This window comes from Podarcis vaucheri (genome assembly GCF_965113315.1).
Source record: "Podarcis vaucheri genome assembly, chromosome: 5".
Taxonomy (NCBI): domain Eukaryota; kingdom Metazoa; phylum Chordata; class Lepidosauria; order Squamata; family Lacertidae; genus Podarcis; species Podarcis vaucheri.
This window is the reverse complement of record NC_138763.1, coordinates 104,129,586-104,153,837: the sequence shown is the minus strand read 5'-3', so window position 1 is coordinate 104,153,837 and position 24,252 is coordinate 104,129,586. Positions and strand designations below refer to the sequence as shown.

At 43.0% G+C, this 24,252-nt stretch overlaps 1 protein-coding gene across 2 annotated transcripts in view; it reads right to left on the bottom strand.

The window, feature by feature from the left end:
• Positions 1–24,252, bottom strand: part of ETV6 (ETS variant transcription factor 6) — a 146,372-nt gene that overhangs the window by 67,484 nt on the left and 54,636 nt on the right. Inside the window, exon 2 of one of the 2 annotated variants that reach the window (XM_082223217.1) lies at positions 16,024–16,153. In XM_082223217.1, coding sequence (XP_082079343.1) covers positions 16,024–16,153 — 130 coding nt within the window. Of the gene's footprint in view, positions 1–16,023; positions 16,157–24,252 lie in introns of both variants that reach the window. The other variant, XM_082223216.1, reaches the window with a different exon arrangement.

Sequence of the window (24,252 nt, the reverse complement as noted above, 5' to 3'; positions counted from 1 at the left end):
TTAGAACAATAGAACAACATGAAAGTGTGATTCAGGTAGGTAGCTGTGTTGGTCTGACGCAGTCGAAATATACATATATACAAATTAAAAATTGTCTAGTAGCACCTTAGAGACCAACTAAGTTTGTTCTTGGTACAGTGGTACCTTGGGTTACAGTTGCTTCAGGTTACAGACGCTTCAGGTTACAGACTCCGCTAACCCAGAAATAGTACGTCGGGTTAAGAACGTCAGAGTGAGAACAGAAATCGCACGACAGCAGCACAGCGGCAGTGGGAGGTCCCATTAGCTAAAGTGGGACCTCAGGTTAAGAACAGTTTCAGGTTAAGAACAGACCTCCAGAACGAATTAAGTTCTTAACCTGAGGTACCACTGTATAAGCTTTCATGTGCATGCACACTTCGTCAGAGGGTGCTACTAGACAATTAAAAAAATAATAATATATATTTCATAAAAGTACGATGACAACAAAAACCTTATACTAGCCTTGGGGACTGAGAAACATAGAGCTCCGTCCCTCCTCCAGGGCTGACAACATTTTTATGCTGGTTGGCCAGGCTGGGCTCAATTCCTCCTCTGCCAGCCTGCTCACTTGCCTGCCGGCAGTTCCTTATCACCAAGGCTCAGCAGATTAGTCCATAAAAAGCAAGTCCCTTTATAGTCAAAAGGGTATATGTGAGGCGAGTGGGGTGTGGAAGTCAGGCATGTCTGGCAATGAACTAGACATGTGCCTCAGGCAGAGCCGGCCATCAATGAGGCAAGGGGAAGCAACTGCCTCAGGGGGCGGAAGTACTAGACGCAGCGCCCCCCTTTGCCCACTGCTTCTCTTGGCAAAACGGGAAGGACTGCGCCTGGCCTCAGGGTGAAGTTTGGCGTAACAAGTTTATAAATGCTGGAGTCAAACTGCTGCCCGAGGACTTTTGAGTCACATGGTGCAAATATCCAAACAAATTAAGAACAGTTCTTAAAGGAAACCAGTATTTCTTTGGTAGGGAAAAAGGGAAAGGTTTACCTTGTGCAGATTTGCTTTTATAGAGAAGGTTCTTTCACAAAAGACATTTGCTCTTGATTGAAAATGAGTCAGACAAAGAAGCCATCTTTAACTAGAACCATCGGCAGGTAATTGCTAACAAGGGAGAAACTGAGATCACCGTCAAGGGGAGTCTGTGGGAAGGATCTGCTTGAAGCCTCAGAGTGAATCCTGTCAGGAGAGAAGCATTTTATTTTCATCCTGCGCGGGAGTGGAATGGTGCATGGGCTGAGCTCATCTGATAGCTGTTTTGAACGGGAATTGGACTGCTATGTCTTTAATTTGTCATTCCATTATGAACTCTTTCCCCATCCAATAAGCCTTCAAGTCAGGAAGCTATGTCTGCCCACACAGGAAATTCCTTTGCAGCAACTTCCCCAAAAAGGAAATTTCCCTCAGAAGTGTGGCCTTTGAGCGGAGGCTGTTTGAAGAGATTTCTTTTTTCTTTTTCTTTTTTGCAAGCTCAACCTACGCTGCTGCTGGTTCTGCAGCCAGAATTTGGGGATGAACAGGTCCTCTTTCAGGCAGGGCAAGTAGCCCCCCCCCCCCCGGTTACCCATGATTGTTTGCCCAGAAATCTCTCCCTTCCTCCACAGACAGCACTTTTTTTAAGTAAGTCCACCTCAAACTCTCTCTCTCTGGAAAAGTCTTTGCACAAGCAGTGTTGGCTGGGATTTTAGGAAAGTGAAAAAGAAGAAATAATAGCAACGACGAAGCAGGGATACGGGGAGAATATCCTACATGCTAATCCCTTGCTTTGAAATCAGGAACAAAGAACCCTGTGCTTAGCACACTGACAAATTGATTGTAAAACAACTTACGGACAGGCAAATGTGTTTAGGATTGGAGCCAAATTGTTCCATTATATTTCCTAAGATCTGGCAGGACAGCATTTTGGAGTCAGCTTTCGGGGTTGTTGTTTTTTTAGTGTGTGTGTGTGTGTGTGTGTGTGTTTTTATTTTAAATAAACTTTCACAATGAGGAACTTTATTTAAAAAATGGGATTCTTTTGAAAGGGGAGCTAAAAGAGGGGAGCAAACCTATAAAAACTGTTCTCACAGACCTCTTGTGAATCTTGTTGAGAGCCAACACTTAATGAATAACAGAAAACATTTTATGAAGCACCTTAGCGCAAGGGATATAACCAGGTGCACGGCCAGATTTACAGTAAGTTGCAATTTTCCCATTTCAGGTCAGAAAACAAGTGTCTCTCCCAGCATTCAGTAAATAATACAAAGATACGGAAACTATTCATAATCTATAGGTTTTTAAATATATATATACAGTAACTAATTTGCAGTTTTTTTGGGTTTCATTGAAGATTGCAAAACCAGGGGCAGGAGTTATCCTGCATCTTTTACACAATCTACACCGCCCCTTCAGAATTTTCATAGTTTCTATCAATTTCTTCTGCCTTCATTTGCAACATTTCATACAATACACCACAGCCACTGTTACGCATTTCATTCACATACACAAACACTTCATCCATTTGTGGAAACATGCCAGTTTTAGGACCCCTTGAGCCTACGGAAATACGATACACTGGCAGCACATGCGCTGAGAATTCTACACTCACAGCTCACAATGCACGCGCGAGAAATGCGTATCCACAATGCCACCTTGTTGCTCTGTTTAAGTGGCGGGGGGAAACACAATTATATCATGCAACAATTACATAATGAAAGGTAATTAACCAATTTTTTTGGAGTGTGGCAATTATGCAGTGAAATATGGTATTCTGTTGATCAAAAAATCTTCTCCCCTTTCATGATCTCATTGCCTCACACTCTTGGCACATCTTTTCTTTGACTAAACCATGGTTTTCTCCTTCCAGTTCTCTAACTCCTTCCACCCACTATATCCCACTCTCACAACCATGGGGACTTCTTCTTTCTTACACAGCACTCTTGCTAATATGCACTCCATTTGTCATATTCTCTCTCTCCTTCTAAGATGCTTCTGAACATCCTGTCCCTAATCTCGTCAACTATGGAAAACCAAAAAGTAACTCTTTTAATATTTTTGCAGGCTTTCTTTTTTCAAAATGTGCACACCATACCTGATTTTCAGCACATCATACTCATGCATTACAGTTAATACTGGATTGATACCAGGCTTCTTTTTAGCATATACAGTGGTACCTCAGTTTAAGTACTTAATTCGTTCTGGAGGTCCGTTCTTAACCTGAAACTCTTCTTAACCTGAAACACCACTTTAGCCAATGGGGCCTCCTGCTGCCGCCGCACCACAGCTGCACAATTTCTGTTCTCATCCTGAAGCAAAGTTCTTAACCGAAGGAACTATTTCTGGGTTAGCGGAGTCTGTAACCTGAAGCATATGTAACCCAATGTACCACTGTATTTGTATCCATGAAGGCTTTAAACTTGCTTTAAGTAAAATTAAAGCAGAGACCCTTAGGACTCTGAATTCTGCCTGCAATGCTGTAATCTGGGATATTCTGCACTTGTATGGTAGCACAGCATATATATGGCTTGGATTGCCTTCTCCTCATGAAATGGAATCATAATTACTGTAGTAGAGTCAGTGAGAATAAAACGAAAAGCCTGGGCCCAAACCACAAAAAGGTCGCAGAGATGTTTTTAAAGAAGCTGGATATTAACTCCAGTGCCTTACACAGGAAAAAAGAGGGAACAAGAAGTAACGGCATGAGTGGGGAATTTTGAAAAGATGTCTCTGCCAAGTCATTAGAGGGAAGTGAAAACCAGCAAAAAGTGCAAATACTGAAAGGGGTAGTTGGCTTCGAGGAAATGAAAGAGAGAGAATAAGCTTGGTATTCTTGCAAATCAAAAAATTCATTTACCATCATCAGCAACTGCACCAAGACACATCCAACATGCATTGCCTTTCAGACTTCTCCCTATTCGCATTTTATTTCTGTTGTTGAAGAACCAATGAAGTACTAGGTAGTTGTATTACAAGTAAGGGAAATTATATCCAGAATGATCCACCAAGCCACTTAATTGTTTAGCTTTTTGTGGCTTAAAAAACAAATTCTCTTAAGGCAAACTTTATATCAAAGTTGGGGTTGAACTTTTAAAATGTATTACTGCAGCAGCTTTCATATTGTTGGGTTACAATCATTTTGTGGACTGATTGGAGCTCTAGATCTTCCTTGCTTCCAGAGAGGATCAGAAGGTAGCAAGGACAGAGAAATATACAAGTGACCTTGTGATGGGGAAGTTTATGCTCTAAATGGCTTCTGGCCTTCCTTTCCTGCACCTTGTTCGCATGCAAGGCTGCGTGAGCAGGAAGGAGCCACCATGAGACTGGGGTTCGTATGTTGCCTCTCTTCCCTCCTTCACCAGCATTTGTTTTAATTTTAGTTTATCCTGAAACTTTGTCTAGTCATAAGTTCCAGCAATCATGATTTAAAATTCTGGTCACTCTCCAAGCAAGCCAACTTCAAACCACAGTAATTGAGGACTCAACTGCATTCCTTATAAGGGAGGATGTTATAATAAGGGCTTTTTTCTGCCGGAACTCGCAGGAACTCAGCACCTCTCAGGTGGGCGCCATTGCCATTACTGTATAAGAGAACAAGGGAGATGTTCATGGTGAGTTCCGGCACCTCTTGTGCTAGAAAAATAGCACTGAATAAATATTAATAATATTAATTGTACCATAAGCGTTGAGAAAGCATCTTGACACTCATGGTAGAATTAATATTAAAGAAAAGTGAAATGGGATTTGAAGACAAAGCATCTTTTGGGAAATGTGTGCATTTTTTAAATAACAAGGTAACTGAGTCAAGTTGCTGAACTGCATGTGTTGGTGTAGTGTGTGTGTGTGTGTGTGTTATATTAAATATATATGAACTAAATATCTTCAGTGAATGTACAGTGGTACCTCGGGTTACATACCGTTCAGGTTACAGACTCCGTTAACCCAGAAATAGTACCTCGGGGTAAGAACTTTGCTTCAAGATGAGAACAGAATTCGTGCTCCAGCAGTGCGGCAGCAGCGGGAGGCCCCATTAGCTAAAGTGGTGCTTCAGGTTAAGAACAGTTTCAGGTTAAGCACAGACCTCCGGAACAAATTAAGTACTTAACCCAAGGTTTAAGTACTTAAGTTAAGTACCACAGTATATATATAAAAAAAGAAATTAAATTCTGTGGGGGAAGTTGCTCTCCAAGGATTAAAGGGCTTTTCCCACCCTACTGCTCATATTCTCTTAACAGCATTTATAACCATGGGGAAGAATTGCCCCTTCAGCCTCCTTCCTATTATTATTATTATTATTATTATTAGTCGTAATAGTATATTAGTATACTGCCCTATACTCACAGGTCTCAGGGCTGTTCACAACATAATTGCCTGAACAAAAGAGTCATTCAGGGATACACTAGCACCCTTTCAAAAGTCATCTATTTGTTTTACAAATGGAAGCTTATGGAAATTGTCCTACTGAGACTCTTGTACATGGGTAGGCAAACTAAGGCCCGGGGGCCAGATCCAGCCCAATCACCTTCTACATCTGGCCCGCATGTTTTCACATGAGTAGAATGTGTCCTTTTATTTAAAATGCATCTCTGGGTTATTTGCGGGGCATAGGAATTCGTTCACCCCCCCCAAAAAAAAATATAGTCCGGCCCCGCACAAGGTCCGAGGGACAGTGGACCAGCCCCCTGCTGAAAATGTTTGCTGACCTCTGCTCTTGTCTCAGGTGTGGGGCACCTGGGGAGCTGCAGGTGCAGTGGAACCCTTTCTCACTTCAGCCCCAGCCAGCACTGGCCAAAGGTCAGGGATGACCGAAGCGTCAGTCCAGTGGCCTCTAGGCAGCCACCAGCTCCCCATCTCTCCTCTGTTGGAAGACTTCAGCAGGTCTTCTATTCTCCAATCCTTTGTTCTGTTGTGCTTTGGAAATTCTCTTCAGGACAGAGTGGTTCTTACTTTCTAAACTTGGTAAGGAGAGGCTGGTTTAAATATCATTCCGCTGCTCTGCTGGCTGGAGCTGACGGAAATGGTCTTTAAAGCTCAGCATCAAAGCATTTGCTTCATAAGTTGGAAAGCCTCACGTCTTGTGCCAGCAACAACCTCTCCCCATAATTAATTAATTAATACTGTATTAATTGTGCATGTTCTGTGGAAATGAAAGAGTAGGGTGGGAAAAGCCCTCTACACAGGTTTGGGGGAGGAGGGCGGACAAAACAAAAAAGGGTTCTCTCAAAAAGGATTGTAGAGGAAACCCTGTCAAGAAGTCCACACAAAGATAGTTAAACTATGCCTTTCTTAGGACCAACCAAAAAGAAAAAAGGAGTGAGCAATTTTACCAGAACTCTACTTCAGACTGCATGTTTCCTTTAAAAAGGGTGCAGTGAGGAGAAGAAAAATATGGAGATTATGCTGGAACCTGCACTGTAATGAGCAGAAACACTCCCAGCACATCAGATTTCGAGTTACTCATTTTATCCACTTAGCAGGATAAACAACAGAGTAAACAGCTCTGCAACAAGGAGAACCTGTAAAAGGAAAACCTGCGCTTCTAATCCAAAGCCATTCTCTCTTTAAAGGAACATCAGTAAATAAATCTCCCTTCATTTTCAAAATTAACACACAGAGAGAGAGTTATTTATAGCTGCCTTTACTGGAGCTACTTCCTTATCAGGAAGCATGTAGCTGGGAACTGGTGTCTGCCTTCCTTGAAAATTCTTTCCAGAGACACAGAAACCCAAAAAGGGAAATTTCCCTTCAAATACAGTGGGGGTTTTGTTGCTGTTGGCTTTAAGCAGAGAGGGGTTGGGAGGGGGAGTTTTATACCAGGCTGTATATAATGACCCAAAGCTCAGAGAAAACATTAAAATGTTCTATTTAAAACTGAGACTGATCCAACTCTCTTGTTTTGAAATTAATTTGGACTTAAAATGCTTCATGTTGGCTCGATTACACCAGCGACAGGCTCCACATCAAGTTTAATTGTACACTACATTTTCAGCGTTTTAAGAACAATTCATGAGAAATCAAATTATCAGCTTAACAGTGGGTGTTTTTGGAATAATTCTTTTTTCACTCTTTACAGCATTACTTAACACACACACGTAGGTGCCACCCATCGTGGATATAACCAGCATGCCAGCAGTGGTGGAGCATATGCCCGCGCTGCCCTGCAGCCGGGGGCGGAGCAAGCCGCCCACGGGGATGGACCAAGCTGCGCATGGCGGACATTCAGCCCCCGCCCGCCCGTGATTCCCAAGCCCCTTCCCAGCTGTCAAAACAAAGGGGGAAGGGGGGAATGCTGCCAGCAAAGTGGCGCAGCTCCCCCACTTACCCCAACAGCTCCGGGGCAGGCTTGGGAGTCACGGGCACGCCAAATGTCACCCCCCTCAGTGAGGGCAACTGGGGTGGTCCACCCCCCTCCTACGCCCCTGCTTGCCAGAAGGACTTCAATCCAGTAGTTAGTACAGAATGTAGAAAAGCAATTCAAATGACACCCAGTGGCAATCCAGAGCATGAAGGTTTCCTCACTGAAAAGTAGATTCAGAAAGGCCTGTAGCATATAAATCTAATAAAACTGAAACAACACAGTGCAGACTCCAGAAAAAAGCCTGAAACAGTATCCAGTTAAGGCATGGAAGCAGGCTTTTGAAATAACCTCTCAATTAGGTTTGAGGGCTACCAAGAGGTCACTGCTCCAGTAAGAATTGTATGATGTACTGCAGACAGGCACTTCTTAAAAATTCCTGCTCATCAATTTAAAAATGGGTGTAGGGGAACAGTTTGGGAAGGGAGTGAACTCTCTCCTTCCCCCTCAGCTTCCAAAATGTTCAACAACTGAGGCGCGGCTTCCTATTGGTTGTAGGAGCTTCCTGCCCTCAAGTGGAAGCCACATCGGACATTCGGCTTCTGAAAAACGTTTGAAAACCGGAGCATTTACTTTTGGGTTTTTGACGTTCGGGAGTTGAAATGTTCCAAAAGAGAGGCGTTCAGGAGCCGAGGTTTGACTGTACATGCAACTACCACTGTGTAAGGGAAAGAGCTGGACTGCACTTGCTGATTGTGCAGGAACCTACAATGGGGGACTAGCAAGAGGAAGCCTCTCTCTTCCCCTCATGCAATGGTAACAGGCAATACTGCTTGCCTAGGGTTCTGATCTGCTCCCAGCTGGGCTGGGAGAAAAGTGCCTGAAACATCCCCTTTAGACGCTTTGCTTTAGGCACAGAAAGGGCAGGCAGATGGACAACTGTAGGTGCCTCTGCCCCGCCTAGGCTGGCCTTCAGGAGTGCAGCCTCTGGAGACCACAGCAGAGCCCATTCGCTCACAGGGACTTGAGCGGTTTGGCTGCCCCTGCTCCTCAAACACTGCACACACTCTGCTTGGAACAGTTCCTCAACAACCGCACATTTCAGTCTGCAGGCAGTAAACTAACACACATGTCAACAAGAAGCAAATCTGCTCTAAGTGCCAACTGAAGTAGGTCTTTGACTTTGGGTCAGCATATCAGTTCATTTCAGATCCAGGAACTCCTCATCACCCATATCTGGGGAAACTGAAGCACACTGCACTGGACCAGAACAGCAAGAATTCCTTCCTAGCCACTTTCCACTTCACCAGAATGTTTTGGTTGCTTCTTACTTCCCAAGGGCTTGAGAGTGTGACAGAGGCAGGTCAGCAAGTACAAATTGATACAGGCCTACCTCAGAGATATTGGGAATTTGGTTCCAGACCACTGCAATAAAACAAGTTACACTTTGTTGGTTTTGTTTCCCAGGGCATATAAAAGTTATGTTTAGACTGTAGTCTATTTAGCCAGGCCCCACCTGGCTGCAGGCTCGGGAGGGGGGAAACCTAGCTCTAGCCCTAGCCAGCTCCACTCCCATGGCCTGAAGAGGGGCAGTGGGGGGGGGGCTTCCTTCCCCTGGAAGTGGCCAGGCTGCCTGCAGCTGTAAGGAGCAATATCTGTGAAGTGCAATAAAGCAAAGTATAATAAAATGAGGTGTGCCTGCATGTGGTCACATAGAGTCTACTGTTGACTTTTGCTGTGAGAGGTGCATATACAGTAAGTGATCTGATGAATGAGTAACTGGATTGGTCACAAGCCTGTCTACTTTATTGCCCCACCTATTTTTATAAAGCACTGGAGCGCTTCAGCTAAAAATATTCAGCCAGAAAACCAATGGAATATTTTTGGCCCCAAAATGGCACCCCATCAAAACTAGACAGGGACACTTCTGGGTTTGGGAGGGATGATCTTCCTGCTGTGAACTCCACTTGCTCAGTGGCTCCCTCCCTTTGGGCAGTGGCAACTGGGCTCAGAAAGCAAATTCATCACTATCACCTAGAAGAAGGAGGAAGCAAGCAAGCAAGCGGAGGTAAGTAAGCAAGCAATTTGCAGTGGCAGATGCTTTGGCAGGGAGGCATGTGAACAAGCCACAGCAGAGCTGTACGGAGCAGCAGTGGCTCTGACCCCCCCCCTGCATCTGGGCAGGCACACATGCAGAGGAGGAGGGCCCACCAATCCAAGGGTGTCCAAATCTCCCAGGCAGTCCAGTTGTAATTGATGGTGGCTGGTCCTCAGCAGTGGTTGCCCCAACGGTGTCAACTCTAAGGCCAGGTCCTAAGCACCAACGAATCCCATCCTACTCCCACATTTTATACGTACACACTGCCTGTGACTGCCCCTCTTAGCTCTGCCCCACCTCCAATAACAGCTATAGCTTGAAAGGGCTGCATCTGGCACATGAAGTCCTGGGCTTGTTCACGCTTAGCAGGGTCCCACCAGATTATAGTCAGTAAACACAAAGTGGGGGAGAAGGTGTGTGCCTTTAACTGCTCAAGGGAAAACATCTGGAGCCATGATATGCCACAGTTCCCTGGATGTATGTATGTATGAATCCAGGGTCTATAGAAATAAATGATTATAGGCTATTCCCCATTTGTGCATTCCGAGTCATTGTGTGGGTCGACAGAGTGAACGTAAACCCAGCCCAGCCCCCTTCTGGTGGGGCTGCCCCCTGTATAGACAAATGACTATATGCAGAGTCTTGCAAAACAGCAATAAGAATAAAATATTGGTGCAGCCTCTCAAATAAACCCACAGAGTTACTAGCTAGCAACAGCAAAATAATTACTAGCCCATCTGTCACAACCCCACAGCCCCAAAAAAGGGTTGGCCATTTTTGCCACAGCTGCAGCCTGGAAGGAAAATTGTCTGCCTTGTCTTCTGGAAGCATTTGCCAACCACAACATGTGATGGGTTGTATGCAAATTGGTACTAGCAGTCATGTCGAGCTCTAATTAATGGTCCTGAAAATTACAACACAAATAGGAAAACCCGTTTTTAATTATACTAATTTTCTTTTTATAAGTGGTGGGAAACAATAGATCAAAACAACTACAACTTTGCAATTAGAAAATTATCAGTGAAGGTTAAAATGTATTCCTCTCAATATGCCTGACTTAAGAAGGACTTTAGGCACATCTTTTTACACTCCAGAGAAGTCCAAACCAGGCCTACCTAAACCACTCCTACTACTACCCGAGATCAGTGTTTCCCAAACTGTGGCTTGCGACCCACAAACAAACACCAAATAATAACTACCGGTACTTTTAATCCTTAACTGAAATGATGAATACCTCTTCCAACTTCTTGTTTTCTTGGCATATTCTTAATGTTGTGTTGATACTTATAACTGAATGTCAGAATGCCACTCCCACTCCAAGTGGCCTTGAGTGGTTTATCCTCAGGGAGGATAAGGAAAGGCGAGTGAGGTTTTCTAGCCCTGTACCGAAAGGCCAGGTGATATAGGCTTTATAATCCAGGCACTGCCCTCAGCCCACTCTTCTTTTTCTTCTTCGCCGCACCTTCCGCCACAGTGGGCTTTGCTAGTTGCCCTTTGGAGGCCCAGTAGGAATTTGGTGGGGAAGCAGGAAGTCCCTGATTGGCCTTTGGAGATCTTACTTTTTGTGTACTTCATGCTGCTGGAAAATACTAATTGGGTTTGCAGCAGCATATACTGTACATTAATCTAGGCAGATGAGAGAAAATTTTAAAAACTGGTTGTTAAAAAATAGAAAAACACCTGAGGCATTACTAGGTTAAGGGCACTCTTCAGTCACTTTCTGCTACCTTTGGCTTTGTGGTCCTCCGGGTGCCCTTTAGGGTTGGCATCATGCACACTTTGGCAAACGTTGGACAGCAGGGAGGGAGCATTTACTTCCAATTCTTTGCCGTGTTTGCAGGTGTAAATCCGCCAAGGAGAAAGAAAGGACCTGACACTACCTGATTCTTCATTGCTATACGGACCACTTGTCCTGATGATTTGGTTTAATTGGTTTTTGCAGATCTTCTCATTTTATTATATTACATTGAATAAAATAGAACCATTTTAACCCTTAACTTGGCTCTCAAGCTCTTTCAGTCTGGTGGCAAAGGCTTGAGTCTCACAATTTAACACTGGGGAGCTGCTCTCTGGCGGAAGAACTGTTGACCGTTTACTGCAAGGTGTGTGGACAGAGAGTTGTTTCAAGCAGCTATTACAATTTGTGTCTGATGCATGTAGGATTAGTTAATAGATAAGCCAAGAGTGATTTGAAATTTGCTTAGTCAAAATAATAAATACTATCTTTATCAATAATGATCTGAGCCTGACAATCACCAACCCCTGCATAAATGTACTAGTTGCAAAACAGAAGCTCAGTGATCCCACTGACACCTGCCTATACACACACACACACAGAGTTTGTATAACCATATGTTTTTAGAGTAATTTTTGTAGCTTATGAAGCAATATACTGCAATCAGAAGTCTGGTTTTCTTACATTCCCATAAACAAAACTGTGAATAACTTTGTAAGTGCTACAATTGTGTAAACTTTTGCTTGGATGTCTCAAGCAATGGTTGCAAAACAGGCAGTACTGAAATTAAACTGTACAAAACTTTTGGCTACCGGAAGTCTAAAGTCCAAAATTCATGTGCCAGTAAGACAAGAAGTCGCCACACCAAAAAGTCTGGTAACCACTGCCCTAGACAGCTCTTATAGTCTAGGGCTGGTTTCTCCTCCACTCTCACCCAAAAAGGTTGGCCTGCTTTTCTCTCCTCCAAAACCCACAGCCCTCTCCCTTTTGCTCTCACTTTCAGAATCTCTTAGATGTCTTTAACTCCACCATTCACTAGTGGAGAACTGTGTTAGAAAACCAACCCCAGCCTGTGAGCATGTGCCTATGCAATGCCTTAACCCATAAACACAGTTAAGTAATTGATCTTCAGTACATACATTGTTTATGCTATATGGGAACAAAAGAAATAAAAACTCCAATGCTGGGTTACATTTACTGCAAAGGCCATGGAAAAAGAGAGCAAAACAGAATTCTACCCCATCCTTTCCGTCCTCCATGTACTTGTTAAAAATCAATGATTCAAACACACTTGCGATTTGGCACTACATCCAGTGCTTCTAAGGGAAGGGTTTTTGCTTACCTGTTTCTGGCAAACACTACAAAGTGCCCTCATATACTCATATACTTTTTGGCCATTTCCAAGAAGAAATTGCCCCAGGGTATTCCACACACCACGTGAGAAAGCACTTAATGATACATGGTAAGACCATCTTGTGCAATAGCACAAAGAAACCAAAATTCTGGCAGCATTTCCCCCCTTAGGCTGATTGAGTGGGGAGAGGAGGCAGTTTCAGGGCATCATTACAGATAATGAGCTGAGATTAAACAAGTTAAAATGGGACATTGAAAAGGGACAAGAGGAAGTCTGGAAATCCAAATAACCCAACAGATTAAAGCACAGTCCTAAGGGGGCATATTAATATAGCTTCTTCAGTGCAAGTTTTCACTCCTGCAATCTGACCCAAACACATGGTGCCCAACAGATAATGAGGGACTCCCATCAGCCATAAGGAGCAGGGCTAATTTCCAGGAATGATAAGAGTTGTAATCTAAAACATAAGGAGGATACTGGGTTGGGAGTGGCTGCCCTATACTGATTTTAACATGCAAAATTGTCCCCATTGAGTTTCTGAAGCACATCTGGGGAAAATACTGGGCTAGATGAAGGTAAACAATCAGAATCTTAATCGAGGCAAGACAGAGATTCTGTGCAGAGGGAAACCAATTGCTCTATTCAATTTCTTTTAGGTGGGGTTGTGCTCCCCCCGAAGGACCAAGTTTGAGCTTGTATGACCTCTTTGATCTGGTGCAAACAGAGAAGTCCAAGTGGCAGCAGTAGCAGGAGATAATTTTAATCTGCATGGCTGGTATGGCTGCTGGAATCCCTATCTAGGGAGAAGAAACCTTGCGACAGTCGGCAATGTACTGTGGTACTTTGGTTCTCAAACTTAATCTGTTCCGGAAGTCCGTTCCAAAACCAAAGCGTTCTAAAACCAAGACGTGCTTTCCTATAGAAAGTAATGCAAAATGGACCGATATCCGTTCCAGACTTTTAAAAACAACCCCTAAAATAGCAATTTAACATGAATTTTACTATCTAATGAGACCATTGATCCATAAAATGAAAGCAATAAACAATGTACTGCAGTCACACAATCAATCAATCAAGCTCAACTGGGTTCCACAGAGTCACATAAACAAAACAAAAAAGCCGCAGAAACTAAAACGCAATATAATAGCAAAAACACATAGACCTCAGCATAACACTCAAAACAGAAGTGTGGCACTCAAAACGGAGCACGTTCAGCTTCTGAAAAAAGTTCCCAAACCAGAACTGTTACTTCCGGGTTTGCAGTGTTTGGGTTCCAAGTTGTTTGAGTACCAAGGCATTTGAGAACCGAGGTACCACTGTATTAGTGAATGCTTGGTGCTGCTTCTGAAGACAGTTCAAAAACCAACTGGTTCAAAATGTGCCCACCCTGCTATTGGTTGGGGGCAGGCAATTAGAACACATTACACATATTATTGTGTCAGGTACACTGGTTGCCAGTGTGTTCTGGGCCCAATTCAAAGTGTTGGGACTGACTTTTAAAGCTCTAAATTGTTTGGGATGAGTTTACCTTAAGGGTCACATGCACCTGTATCAACCTGCCATCCCATACTTTAAGATCCGTTCTGGGGGAACCTGTGGAAATGCCAGATGTAGCACCAATGAGTTTGGTGAACACATGGAACGCGGCCTTTCCAGGAAGTGTCTGCTCAATTATGGAACTCGTTTCCGAATGGGATCAGGCAAGCCCCATCCCTTGTTAATGTTAAATGGGCCTTACAGGTTTTATCATTATGGCCTTCGGATACTACTCTAGAATACTGGATGACTTTAGGTGAATTACTTCTTTATCTGGAATGATGCCTATATACTTCTTTTGGATAAAACTGGGTATTTTAAGTGTTTTGAATGGTTTTATTGTTGGATTTTAAGCATATGTATTTGTATATTACTGTAAACAGCTTTGGTAGGCAATTTTGCCTAAAAAGAGGTCTAAAAGCCTATAAAATAGTTAAATAAAATAATCTGAAATACTACCAAGCAGTTAAACACAGACCTTACTGGTTGTAGCATGAGCAAAGCAGTATACTACATGGTGCTTTAGTCTCCACACACATCATTTAAATGCATGTGCACTTGAGTCAAGTGCCAGACATGCACACAATGGTAGGAACTCACACTAATCATTTTAAAGTGATCTCCTAAAAAGCAAAATAGAGTAAACATTGGACACTGATTTACCAAGTGCTGGAAAAGTTGAGGTTGTTCATATTAGTAATAATAATAATAATTTATTATTTGTACCCCACCCATCTGGGCGGCTTCCAACAAAGATGAAAAATACACTAAAATGTCACATATTAAAAACTTCCCTGAACAGGGCTGCCTTCAGATGTCTTCTGAATGTCAGGTAGTTGTTTATCGCTTTGACATCTGATGGGAGGGCGTTCCACAGAGCAACTTGGCCTCTCGCAGTGAGGGAACCGCCAGAAGGCCCTCGGAGCTGGACCTCAGTGTCCGGGCAGAACGATGGGGGTGGAGACGCTCCTTCAGATATACTGGACCGAGGCCGTTTAGGGCTTTAAAGGTCAGCACCAACACTTTGAATTGTGCTCGGAAACGTACTGGGAGCCAATGTAGGTCTTTCAAGACCGGTGTTATATGGTCTTGGCGGCCGCTCCCAGTCACCAGTCTAGCTGCCGCATTCTGGATTAGTTGTAGTTTCCAGGTCACCATCAAAGGTAGCCCCACGTAGAGCGCATTGCAGTAGTCCAAGCGGGAGATAACCAGAGCATGCACCACTCTGGCGAGGCAGTCCGCGGGCAGATAGGGTCTCAGCCTACGTACCAGATGGAGCTGGTAAACAGCTGCCCTGGACACGGATTTAACCTGTGCCTCCATGGACAGCTGTGAGTCCAAAATGACTCCCAGGCTGCGCACCTGGTCCTTCAGGGGCACAGTTACCCCATTCAGGACCAGGGAATCCTCCACACCTGCCCGCCTCCTGTCCCCCAAAAACAGTACTTCTGTCTTGTCAGGATTCAACCTCAATCTGTTAGCTGCCATCCATCCTCCAACCGCCTCCAGACACTCACACAGGACCTTCACCGCCTTCACTGGTTCTGATTTAAAAGAGAGGTAGAGCTGGGTATCATCCGCATACTGATGAACACCCAGCCCAAACCCCCTGATGATCTCTCCCAGCGGCTGCATGTAAATGTTGAAAAGCATGGGGGAGAGGACTGAACCCTGAGGCACCCCACAGGTGTGCTCTGCCTATGCAGATTAACCTCCAGAGCTCATTGCTAGCAAATGCACCTGAAAACACCATGCGACCAGTTCGGAGCACCCTGTGTCCTGCCAGTAAAGTATTTGGGAAACACAAAGCCCAACATGCACCTTTCTGTCGATGGTGAAATATGTATCACATGACAGTCAAAGAACCAATCCGTGAAAGGAGGAAGGAAGAACAAGTGTCCATGGCATTTGTGAGGAAAGTCCATTGTTCTAAATAAAAGCTACAAATACAACAACAACAAAAGAAAGGCGCCTCCCACCCCAGTGATACCAGTATTGGAGGAACACTCACGCAGGTGGGCCGGGAGCCTGATGGCATCTTCCTCCATCCTGATCGCTCGAGGCACTGGGACATGTAATGGTGATGACGAGGAAGTATAAGTTGGTACAGGACTCACTGGAGGGGTGTATGAAATCCTTTCCTGCTGTGATGGATAGGAAAGAACAAATAGAATAATATGAAATTGGGGGCAAAAGATGATGAATTAAAATAAGACATCTTTGAAGAAAGGAACTCTATGGCAGAGAACTGCAGTCAGATAATAAAATTTTAAGTCTACGAATATTGTTGTTTGAATCATAGAATCATAGAATCCTAGAGTTGGAAGAGACCACAAGGGCCATCGAGTCCAACCCCCTGCCAAGCAGGAAACACCATCAGAGCACTCCTGACACATGGTTGTCAAGCCTCTGCTTAAAGACCTCCAAAGTAGGAGACTCCACCACACTCCTTGGCAGCAAATTCCACTGTCAAACAGCTCTTACTGTCAGGAAGTTCTTCCTAATGTTTAGGTGGAATCTTCTTTCTTGTAGTTTGGATCCATTGCTCCGTGTCCGCTTCTCTGGAGCAGCAGAAAACAACCTTTCTCCCTCCTCTATGTGACATCCTTTTATATATTTTGTATGTATGTATGTATGTATTTTATTTATTTATTTATTATTTCTATGCCATCCTTCCTCCAAGGATCACAGAGCAGTTTACAATATAAAAACATAACATAGTAACAAACAATAATAACCCCCCTCTCCACACATGCACAGTTTAAAAGGCCACAGGTCATTTATTTAGCCAAAGGCCTCAGAGCAGAGGGATGTTTCTGCCTGGCATCTAAAGATATACAGTGGAATCTTGGGGTACAGTGGGGATTCGTTCCAGAGGCCCCACCGCAACCCAAAAATGACACACGTTGAAGCGTGTGTCTGCGCACGCACGGCATGATTTAGCGCTTCTGCGCATGCGTGAGCCGCGAACCCAGAAGTAACCTGTTCTGGTAGTTCCGGGTTTGCCGCAGACGTTTTCTAAATAATTGTTGCCCCACAAAATAATAACCTGGTAATGTTGTAAATGGATGCCTTCGTGTAAATCTGAAGAGACTTGCATCTCAGGCCTCTTAAGGCTATTTGTCCAAATTAGTCAATTTAACTCTATAAGGGATCATTCCTGCTAAATCAAAGTATATACACCTTCATGTAACTGCTGTTTCATGGATCCTGAATCATCTTCTTGGTAAAATGAGTTAGGGAAAGTCGGCAGAGTGCCATGTGGAACAAAGAAATGTGGTCGTAAATTGATCTAATCTAAATATTGGACTAGGCCATAGCCTGATCTATTAGAAGGCATGTAGTGCATGAGAATCCTCCGTTAGGCTGTAAGCAGTAAGACACTATACATTAAGACATTATACATTAAACATAAAAACAATTACACACAAAAATCCCCCCCTTGGTGAAAATAACACACTATCAGACACATTTCAGCATTCCTACATAATAACGCATAATACACACAAAATACACCCCCTCGCCCAGCTTGTCCGGAGTTTTGGGCTGGGCTGCCATCAGTATGCTGATGACACCCAACTCTATCTGTTGATGGATGGCCATCCTGACTCGGCCCCAGATACACTGACCAGATGCTTGGAAGCTGTGGCTGGATGGTTACGTGGGAGCCGGTTGAAGTTAAATCCTTCGAAGACAGAGGTCCTCTGGCTGGGACGGAGCGATATGGGATCGAGGGGGCAACTCCCATCTCTTGCGGGGGCGCAATTAGTGCCAGCACTGTCCGTGAAGAGTTTGGGTGTAATCTTCGATACCCCCCTCTCCATGGAGGCGCAGATTGCAGCTATAACAAAGGCGGCATTTTTTCATCTCCGCCAAGCTAAGCAGTTGGCTCCTTACCTCTCTCGCCCTGACCTAGCCACTGTGATCCATGCGACGGTCACCTCCAGACTGGATTATTGTAACTCGCTCTACGTGGGGCTGCCCTTGAGACTGACCCAGAAACTCCAGCGGGTGCAGAATGCCGCGGCAAGACTCCTTACGGGGTCTTCGCTGCGAGATCACATTCACCCGGTGCTATACCAGCTGCACTGGCTCCCGGTGGAGTACAGGATCAGGTTTAAGGTGCTGGTTTTAACCTTTAAAGCCCTATACGGCCTAGGACCCTCGTACCTACGGGACCGCCTCTCCTGGTATGTCCCACAGAGAAACCTACGGTCTGCAAATAATAACATCCTCAAGGTCCCAGGCCTCAGAGAGGTTAGGCTGGCCTCAACTAGAGCCAGGGCTTTTTTGGCTGTGGCTCCGATCTGGTGGAACGCTCTGTCACAAGAGACCAGGGCCCTGCGGGACTTGACATCTTTCCGCAGGGCCTGCAAGACAGAGTTGTTCCACCAGGCCTTTGGCCAGGGCACAGCCTGACTCCCTCCCTCGGCAATCTTCGCGGAGCTCTGGCCCAATGGTTGCCAGTGGCTTGATTTGAATTAATTTTATAATGAATGATTTTAGAGTGCTGTTTATGCTGTACTTTTGTACTGTTTTATTGTTGTTAGCCGCCCTGAGCCCGGCTTCGGCTGGGGAGGGCGGGATATAAATTATTATTATTATTATTATTATTATTATTATTATTATTATTATACAAATAATTCCACACCAGTTGGATATCTTGAGGCAATCATGTGATTTTGAGACAATTCTTGCTGCTTTTACTTAACTCTTCAATCCCAGGGCACAAAGTCTTGAGGTCAAAAAGAGAGAAAATGTATTTACAATTCAACCTGCCCCTTTTGTCAGCCCCCCCCCCATCAGTCTATATCCTTTGGAAAGAAATTGCTGTGTCCACCCTTTTGTTGTTGTTGCAGGTAATAAGTAGTCTTGTGGTCGCAAGGAATTGGGCTGGGTTTTTTTCCTTCATTGGGTCTGCAGTAACACATCTGTAGAAGGGTTATCCTGTAAGGAGGCAGGGTTTTTGGGACTTACAAACATATTTAGAAAGGTAAGGGGTAAAAACCCCAAAAGGGTAGAGAATATCATAAGGGAAGCTGTAAACAATAAGAAAATCTTAGAGTTAAGCATTTTTATCCGTTTGAATATTATTATCACCTTTCCAAATATTTTTTTACGCAAGGCACACACAAAGGGGTACTTCTCACTGCAGTGCCCTCAATGGTTCCAAGTTTTACATTAAGAAATTTGAATAAAGTTTCATGTGCAGAGCATAGCTTTGTCACCTCTTGGTTTAAACCTCTTTTTTCTTCTCTCTCTCTCTCTCTAAAGCTGACATAGCCTCTGTACATGTACAGAGGTAATGATTCAGCAAATCTATTATACCATTTAACAAGGGTGAAAGAGGAGAGCGCAAAATATGATCTGAAGCTCAACATCAAAAAAACGAAGATCATGGCCACTGGTCCCATCACCTCCTGGCAAATAGAAGGGGAAAAAATGGAGGCAGTGAGAGATTTTACTTTTTTTAGCAAATATTGCCCCCCTTTCCCCCCCCCTGTAGCTCAAGGCCACCCCTCAGATACATCATACCTACATCACAGAAGAGGTGGTCTACAGCAGAAAACATTTCTGGCAAGTTACCTGAGAATGATAACTGATAGCATTATTTGGGCAGTCTGGCGAGTGGTAGGCAAAGATGATGGACTTTGCAGAACAGGCAGGACTGACCTGCAGGATTCGAGACCAGGACAATAAAAAATTTCAAAGGGACTGGAGTAAATTTATTGTATATTTGAATCATAATTGCAAAAATCTGAAGACACTAACAGGACTGAAATAAATCCTACAATGTAGACAATAGATGAAAGAACTAAAATGCAAGACAGGATGTGAAAGCGGAAAACCTACTGAAGATATTGTTTAAGGAAGAAAATAATAAAAAAATATTTTTAAAAAATTAATAAGTTGAAAATATATTAAATATATTGTATGGAAGTTTATTTAATCTTTTTATTAAATCTACGACTTCCTTACATTTTAAAGTCCTCAACCGCCATGGGGAGGCGCACCAAGGCCCTCCACCACCGCAGGGAGGTGCGGCAAAGCTCTCCGCCACCCCAGGAAAGCGCAGCGCACCCTCCCCCACCGTGGAAAGGCGCGACAGGGCCCTCCGCTGCTGGGGATAGGTGTGGTGGGGCCCTCCTCCATCGCAGGGGTGCCCGGTGAGGCCCTCTACCACTGCAGATAGGTGCAATGAGGCCCTCCTCCGCCACAGGGATGCCCGCGAAGTCCTCTGGTGCTGCGGGGAGGTGCAGCAGGGCAGTCCTCGGCCGCGGGGATTCCCAGTGAAGCCCATGGCCACCACGGATATGTATCATGATATACTGAGATACAGTGATGTTTAGCTGGTGATATATTGTGATACTGCCCTACTCATTGGCAGCCAGTGCAGTTGGATCTGGATTAGTGCTATATGCTCAAACCATCTTGCCCTGGTGAGCAAGGTGGTTGTACCGTCTTCAGAGGCAGTCCCACATATAATGTGTTGCAGTAATCCAACCTAGAGGTTACAGAACCATAGATGACCGATTATGCTATCCTCGGGCAGATGGGCCACCAGCTGAAGTTGACGGAAACCAAGGCCACCTCAGAATAGAATAAAAATTATTACAATGTGCCTCCACAGTTTTAAGCAAAGCAAAAATCAATAGCACTGAAAGTTATAAATTCATCTAATTGGCTAAGGCCACAAATATTATAGACAGTCACTTGAGCAGACATGCATAGGATTGCATTTTAAGTGATTAATTGGTGGGGATCAACTTTAATTGATGCTAAGGCAGACTGTTAATAATACAAGTTAAAATTCAGGGAGAGAGAGTCATATTGGTTGGTATTTAAGCACCTAATGACAAAAAGGCAATCTTCTTTAAAAAGTTAGAAACAGAACTACTTGAATTTGCAGATCAAAATATGATCTTAATGGGAGATTTAAATGGAGTTCCATCTTTAGATAAAGACAGATCAGCCAGGAAAAAAGAGACAAAAGAAGGTAAACCACCAAAGACCTTTTTTGATATGGCTCAAAATTTAAATCTGATAGATATATGGAGAATAAGACATATGTTTAATAAAGAGTTCACTTATTATAGCCATGTACATGACAGCGGGACGCGGGTGGCGCTGTGGGTAAAACCTCAGCGCCTAGGACTTGCCGATCGCATGGCCGGCGGTTCAAATCCCCACGGCGGGGTGCGCTCCCGCTGCTCGGTCCCAGCGCCTGCCAACCTAGCAGTTCGAAAGCACCCCCGGGTGCAAGTAGATAAATAGGTACCGCTTACTAGCGGGAAGGTAAACGGCGTTTCCGTGTGCGGCTCTGGCTCGCCAGAGCAGCGATGTCACGCTGGCCACGTGACCCGGAAGTGTCTCCGGACAGCGCTGGCCCCCGGCCTCTTGAGTGAGATGGGCGCACAACCCTAGAGTCTGTCAAGACTGGCCCGTTCGGGCAGGGGTACCTTTACCTTTACCTTACATGACAGCAGCTCAAGAACAGACTCTTTGTGGATCTCTAAAGAATTGGAAATAAGAGTAAAAAAATTTGAAATTAATCCCAGAACCTTTTCAGATCATAATTCCTTGATAATAGAATTACAAAAAGAAAGCCAAATTTCATTTATATGGAGATTAAATGATTAATTATTAGATGACCAAAAGTTTATGGAAAAACCAAAAAAGGTTTTGACAGATTATTTTGAAATAAACAGCCAAGGACAAACAAAATTACAGATGATCTGGGATTTATACAACAAAATTCATATAAAAGGAAATTGAAAGAGAAAAAGGAAAAGGAGATCATAGATAACAGAAAAGGAGAAACAACTGTCAAACAAAGCAAACAAAGTGGCAGTGAAACAGGCAATTAAAACTCAATATTCAATGATAGTCAACGAGAAAATTAGCTGGGGGAAAAAAGAGTGAAACAAAAATACTTTGAGCATGCAAACAAACCAGGAAAACTGTTAGCTTGGCAGTTAAAAAAAAGAGTGAACAGAGGAACTCCATAAATAAAATCAATTTAAATTGAAAGATCACAAATAAGTTGAAAGAAATAAGAATAGGATTTGTAAAATATTTTTCAGATTTGTATAGGCAAGGGTAGGAAAAAATCTTCAGGATAGAAGAGTATATTAGAAGTAGTAATATGCCACATATAAAAGAAGAACAAATGAAGCTTTTAAATACTCAAATAACAGTGCAATAACTGTTAGAGGCAATAAAAGGGTAAAAAAATGGCAAGTCACTGGGCCCAGATGGACTTACGGCAAAATATTATAAAAAATTAAGTGAGCAGTTAGTGAACCCCGGGAATGATGTCATGAATGAGATATTGACTCAGGTGAAATTCCAGAAACATGCAAAGAAGCCTATATTACAGTAATTCCAAAACAAGATGCAGACTTGCCGCAAATTAAAAACTACAGGCCTATCTCTTTATTAAATAATGATTATAAACTGTTTGCAAACATATTAGCTAACAGACTGAAAAAAATATTAAATGAATATATACATCAAGATCAGGCAGGATTTCTTCCAGGTAGACAAATGAAAGAAAATATAAGGAATATTCTGAATATAACAGAATACCTGGAGGTTAAAAATGAAAAGAAAGCAGAAATGATGTTTATTGATGCTGAAAAAGCTTTTGACAATGTCTCTTGGAAATTAATGACAAAGCTACTTGAAGAAATTAAATGTGGTCCTAATTTTTAAAAAGGAATATTAGCAATTTACTCAGAGCAAAAAGCAAAACTAATCATAAATCAGGTGATAACAGACGAATGTAAGATACAAAAAGGAACTAGACAAGGATGTCCATTATCACCACTGCTGTTCATCCTGGTACTGGAAGTACTTGCCAGAAACATAAGAGCAGATAAAGAGATTACAGGCATAAAAACTGGGAAAAGTGAGTTTAAATTAAAAGCATATGCTGATGACTTAGTGATAACTGTGGAAGATCCAAAAACTTCACACCCTAAAGTTATAGAAAAGATTTAGAAATTTGGGGAAGTGGCAGGATTTAAGTTAAATAGGAATAAAGCAAAATTACTAGTTAAAAATTTGAAGGAAGGGGAAAAAAGGAATTGAAGCAAAACACTGAGATAAAAGTCCACCAAAAGGTTAAATATTTAGGGATATAGCTAACATTAAGAAATATAAATTTATATAAAGACAATTATGAAAAAAAATTGGCTCGAGATAAAAAGAAAGTTAGAAATATGGAGCAGAATGAATCTCTCACTGTTAGGAAAAATAGCAGCGGTTAAAATGAATATGCAAAAATACTATTCCTTTTTCAATCAGTCCCAGTAATTGTGGAAGATGAATCTTTTAAAAAATGGCAGAGAGAAATATCCAAGTTTATCTGGGGGGCAGGGGGCAAAAGGCCAAGGATAAAACATAAGATACTTACAGACATAAAAGATAGAGGCGGTTTTGCCCTCCCAGACCTTAAATTATATTATGAAGCTGCATGCCTGGCATGGGTTAGGAACTGGATGAAGTTGGAAAAGGAAGCATTGGAACTGGAAGGACAACAGATTTGGCTGGCACGCATATTTTTGGTATGGGAAAGGGAAGGTACATAAAAGTTTCTATAATCTATAATCGCATAATTAGGAAGTCATTAATGAAAGTATGGGAAAGATATAAAGATCTGTTAGAACAGAAGACTCCTTGGTGGCTCTCACCACATGAAGCTTTACTGCTCAAACCACTCGGAAAGAAAGGAAAGTGGCTTACATATACTGATTTGTTAAAAGATCAAGAAGGAAAATGGAAATGAAGAGATTATGAGGAAATAAAAGACCATTTTCAGAGTTGGTTACACTCTTTCTTATATACATGAAATATACAAAGACGATAAGAAGAAAGGGTTTAGTTACACAACGTCTAGATTCCAAAAAGAAGCCATAGAAGGGAAGGTGAAGCTGCTGAAAGGTGCATATAATATTCTGCTAGAATGGGAAACAAAAGACGAAGAGGTAAAATCAGTTATGATTGGGCACAAGATATAGCCCATCACATAATGTTTGAAGACTGGGAAAGATTGTGGAAAATTGATTTAAAATTTACAGATTGCTCTCTGCTGAAAGAAAATTATATGAGAATGATGTACAGATGGTATATAACACCAGTGCAGATAGGAAGAATGTATAAAACCAGTTCAAATATGTGTTGGAAATGTAAGGAAAAAGAAGGGACCTTTTATCATATGTGGTGGGATTGTAGCAAA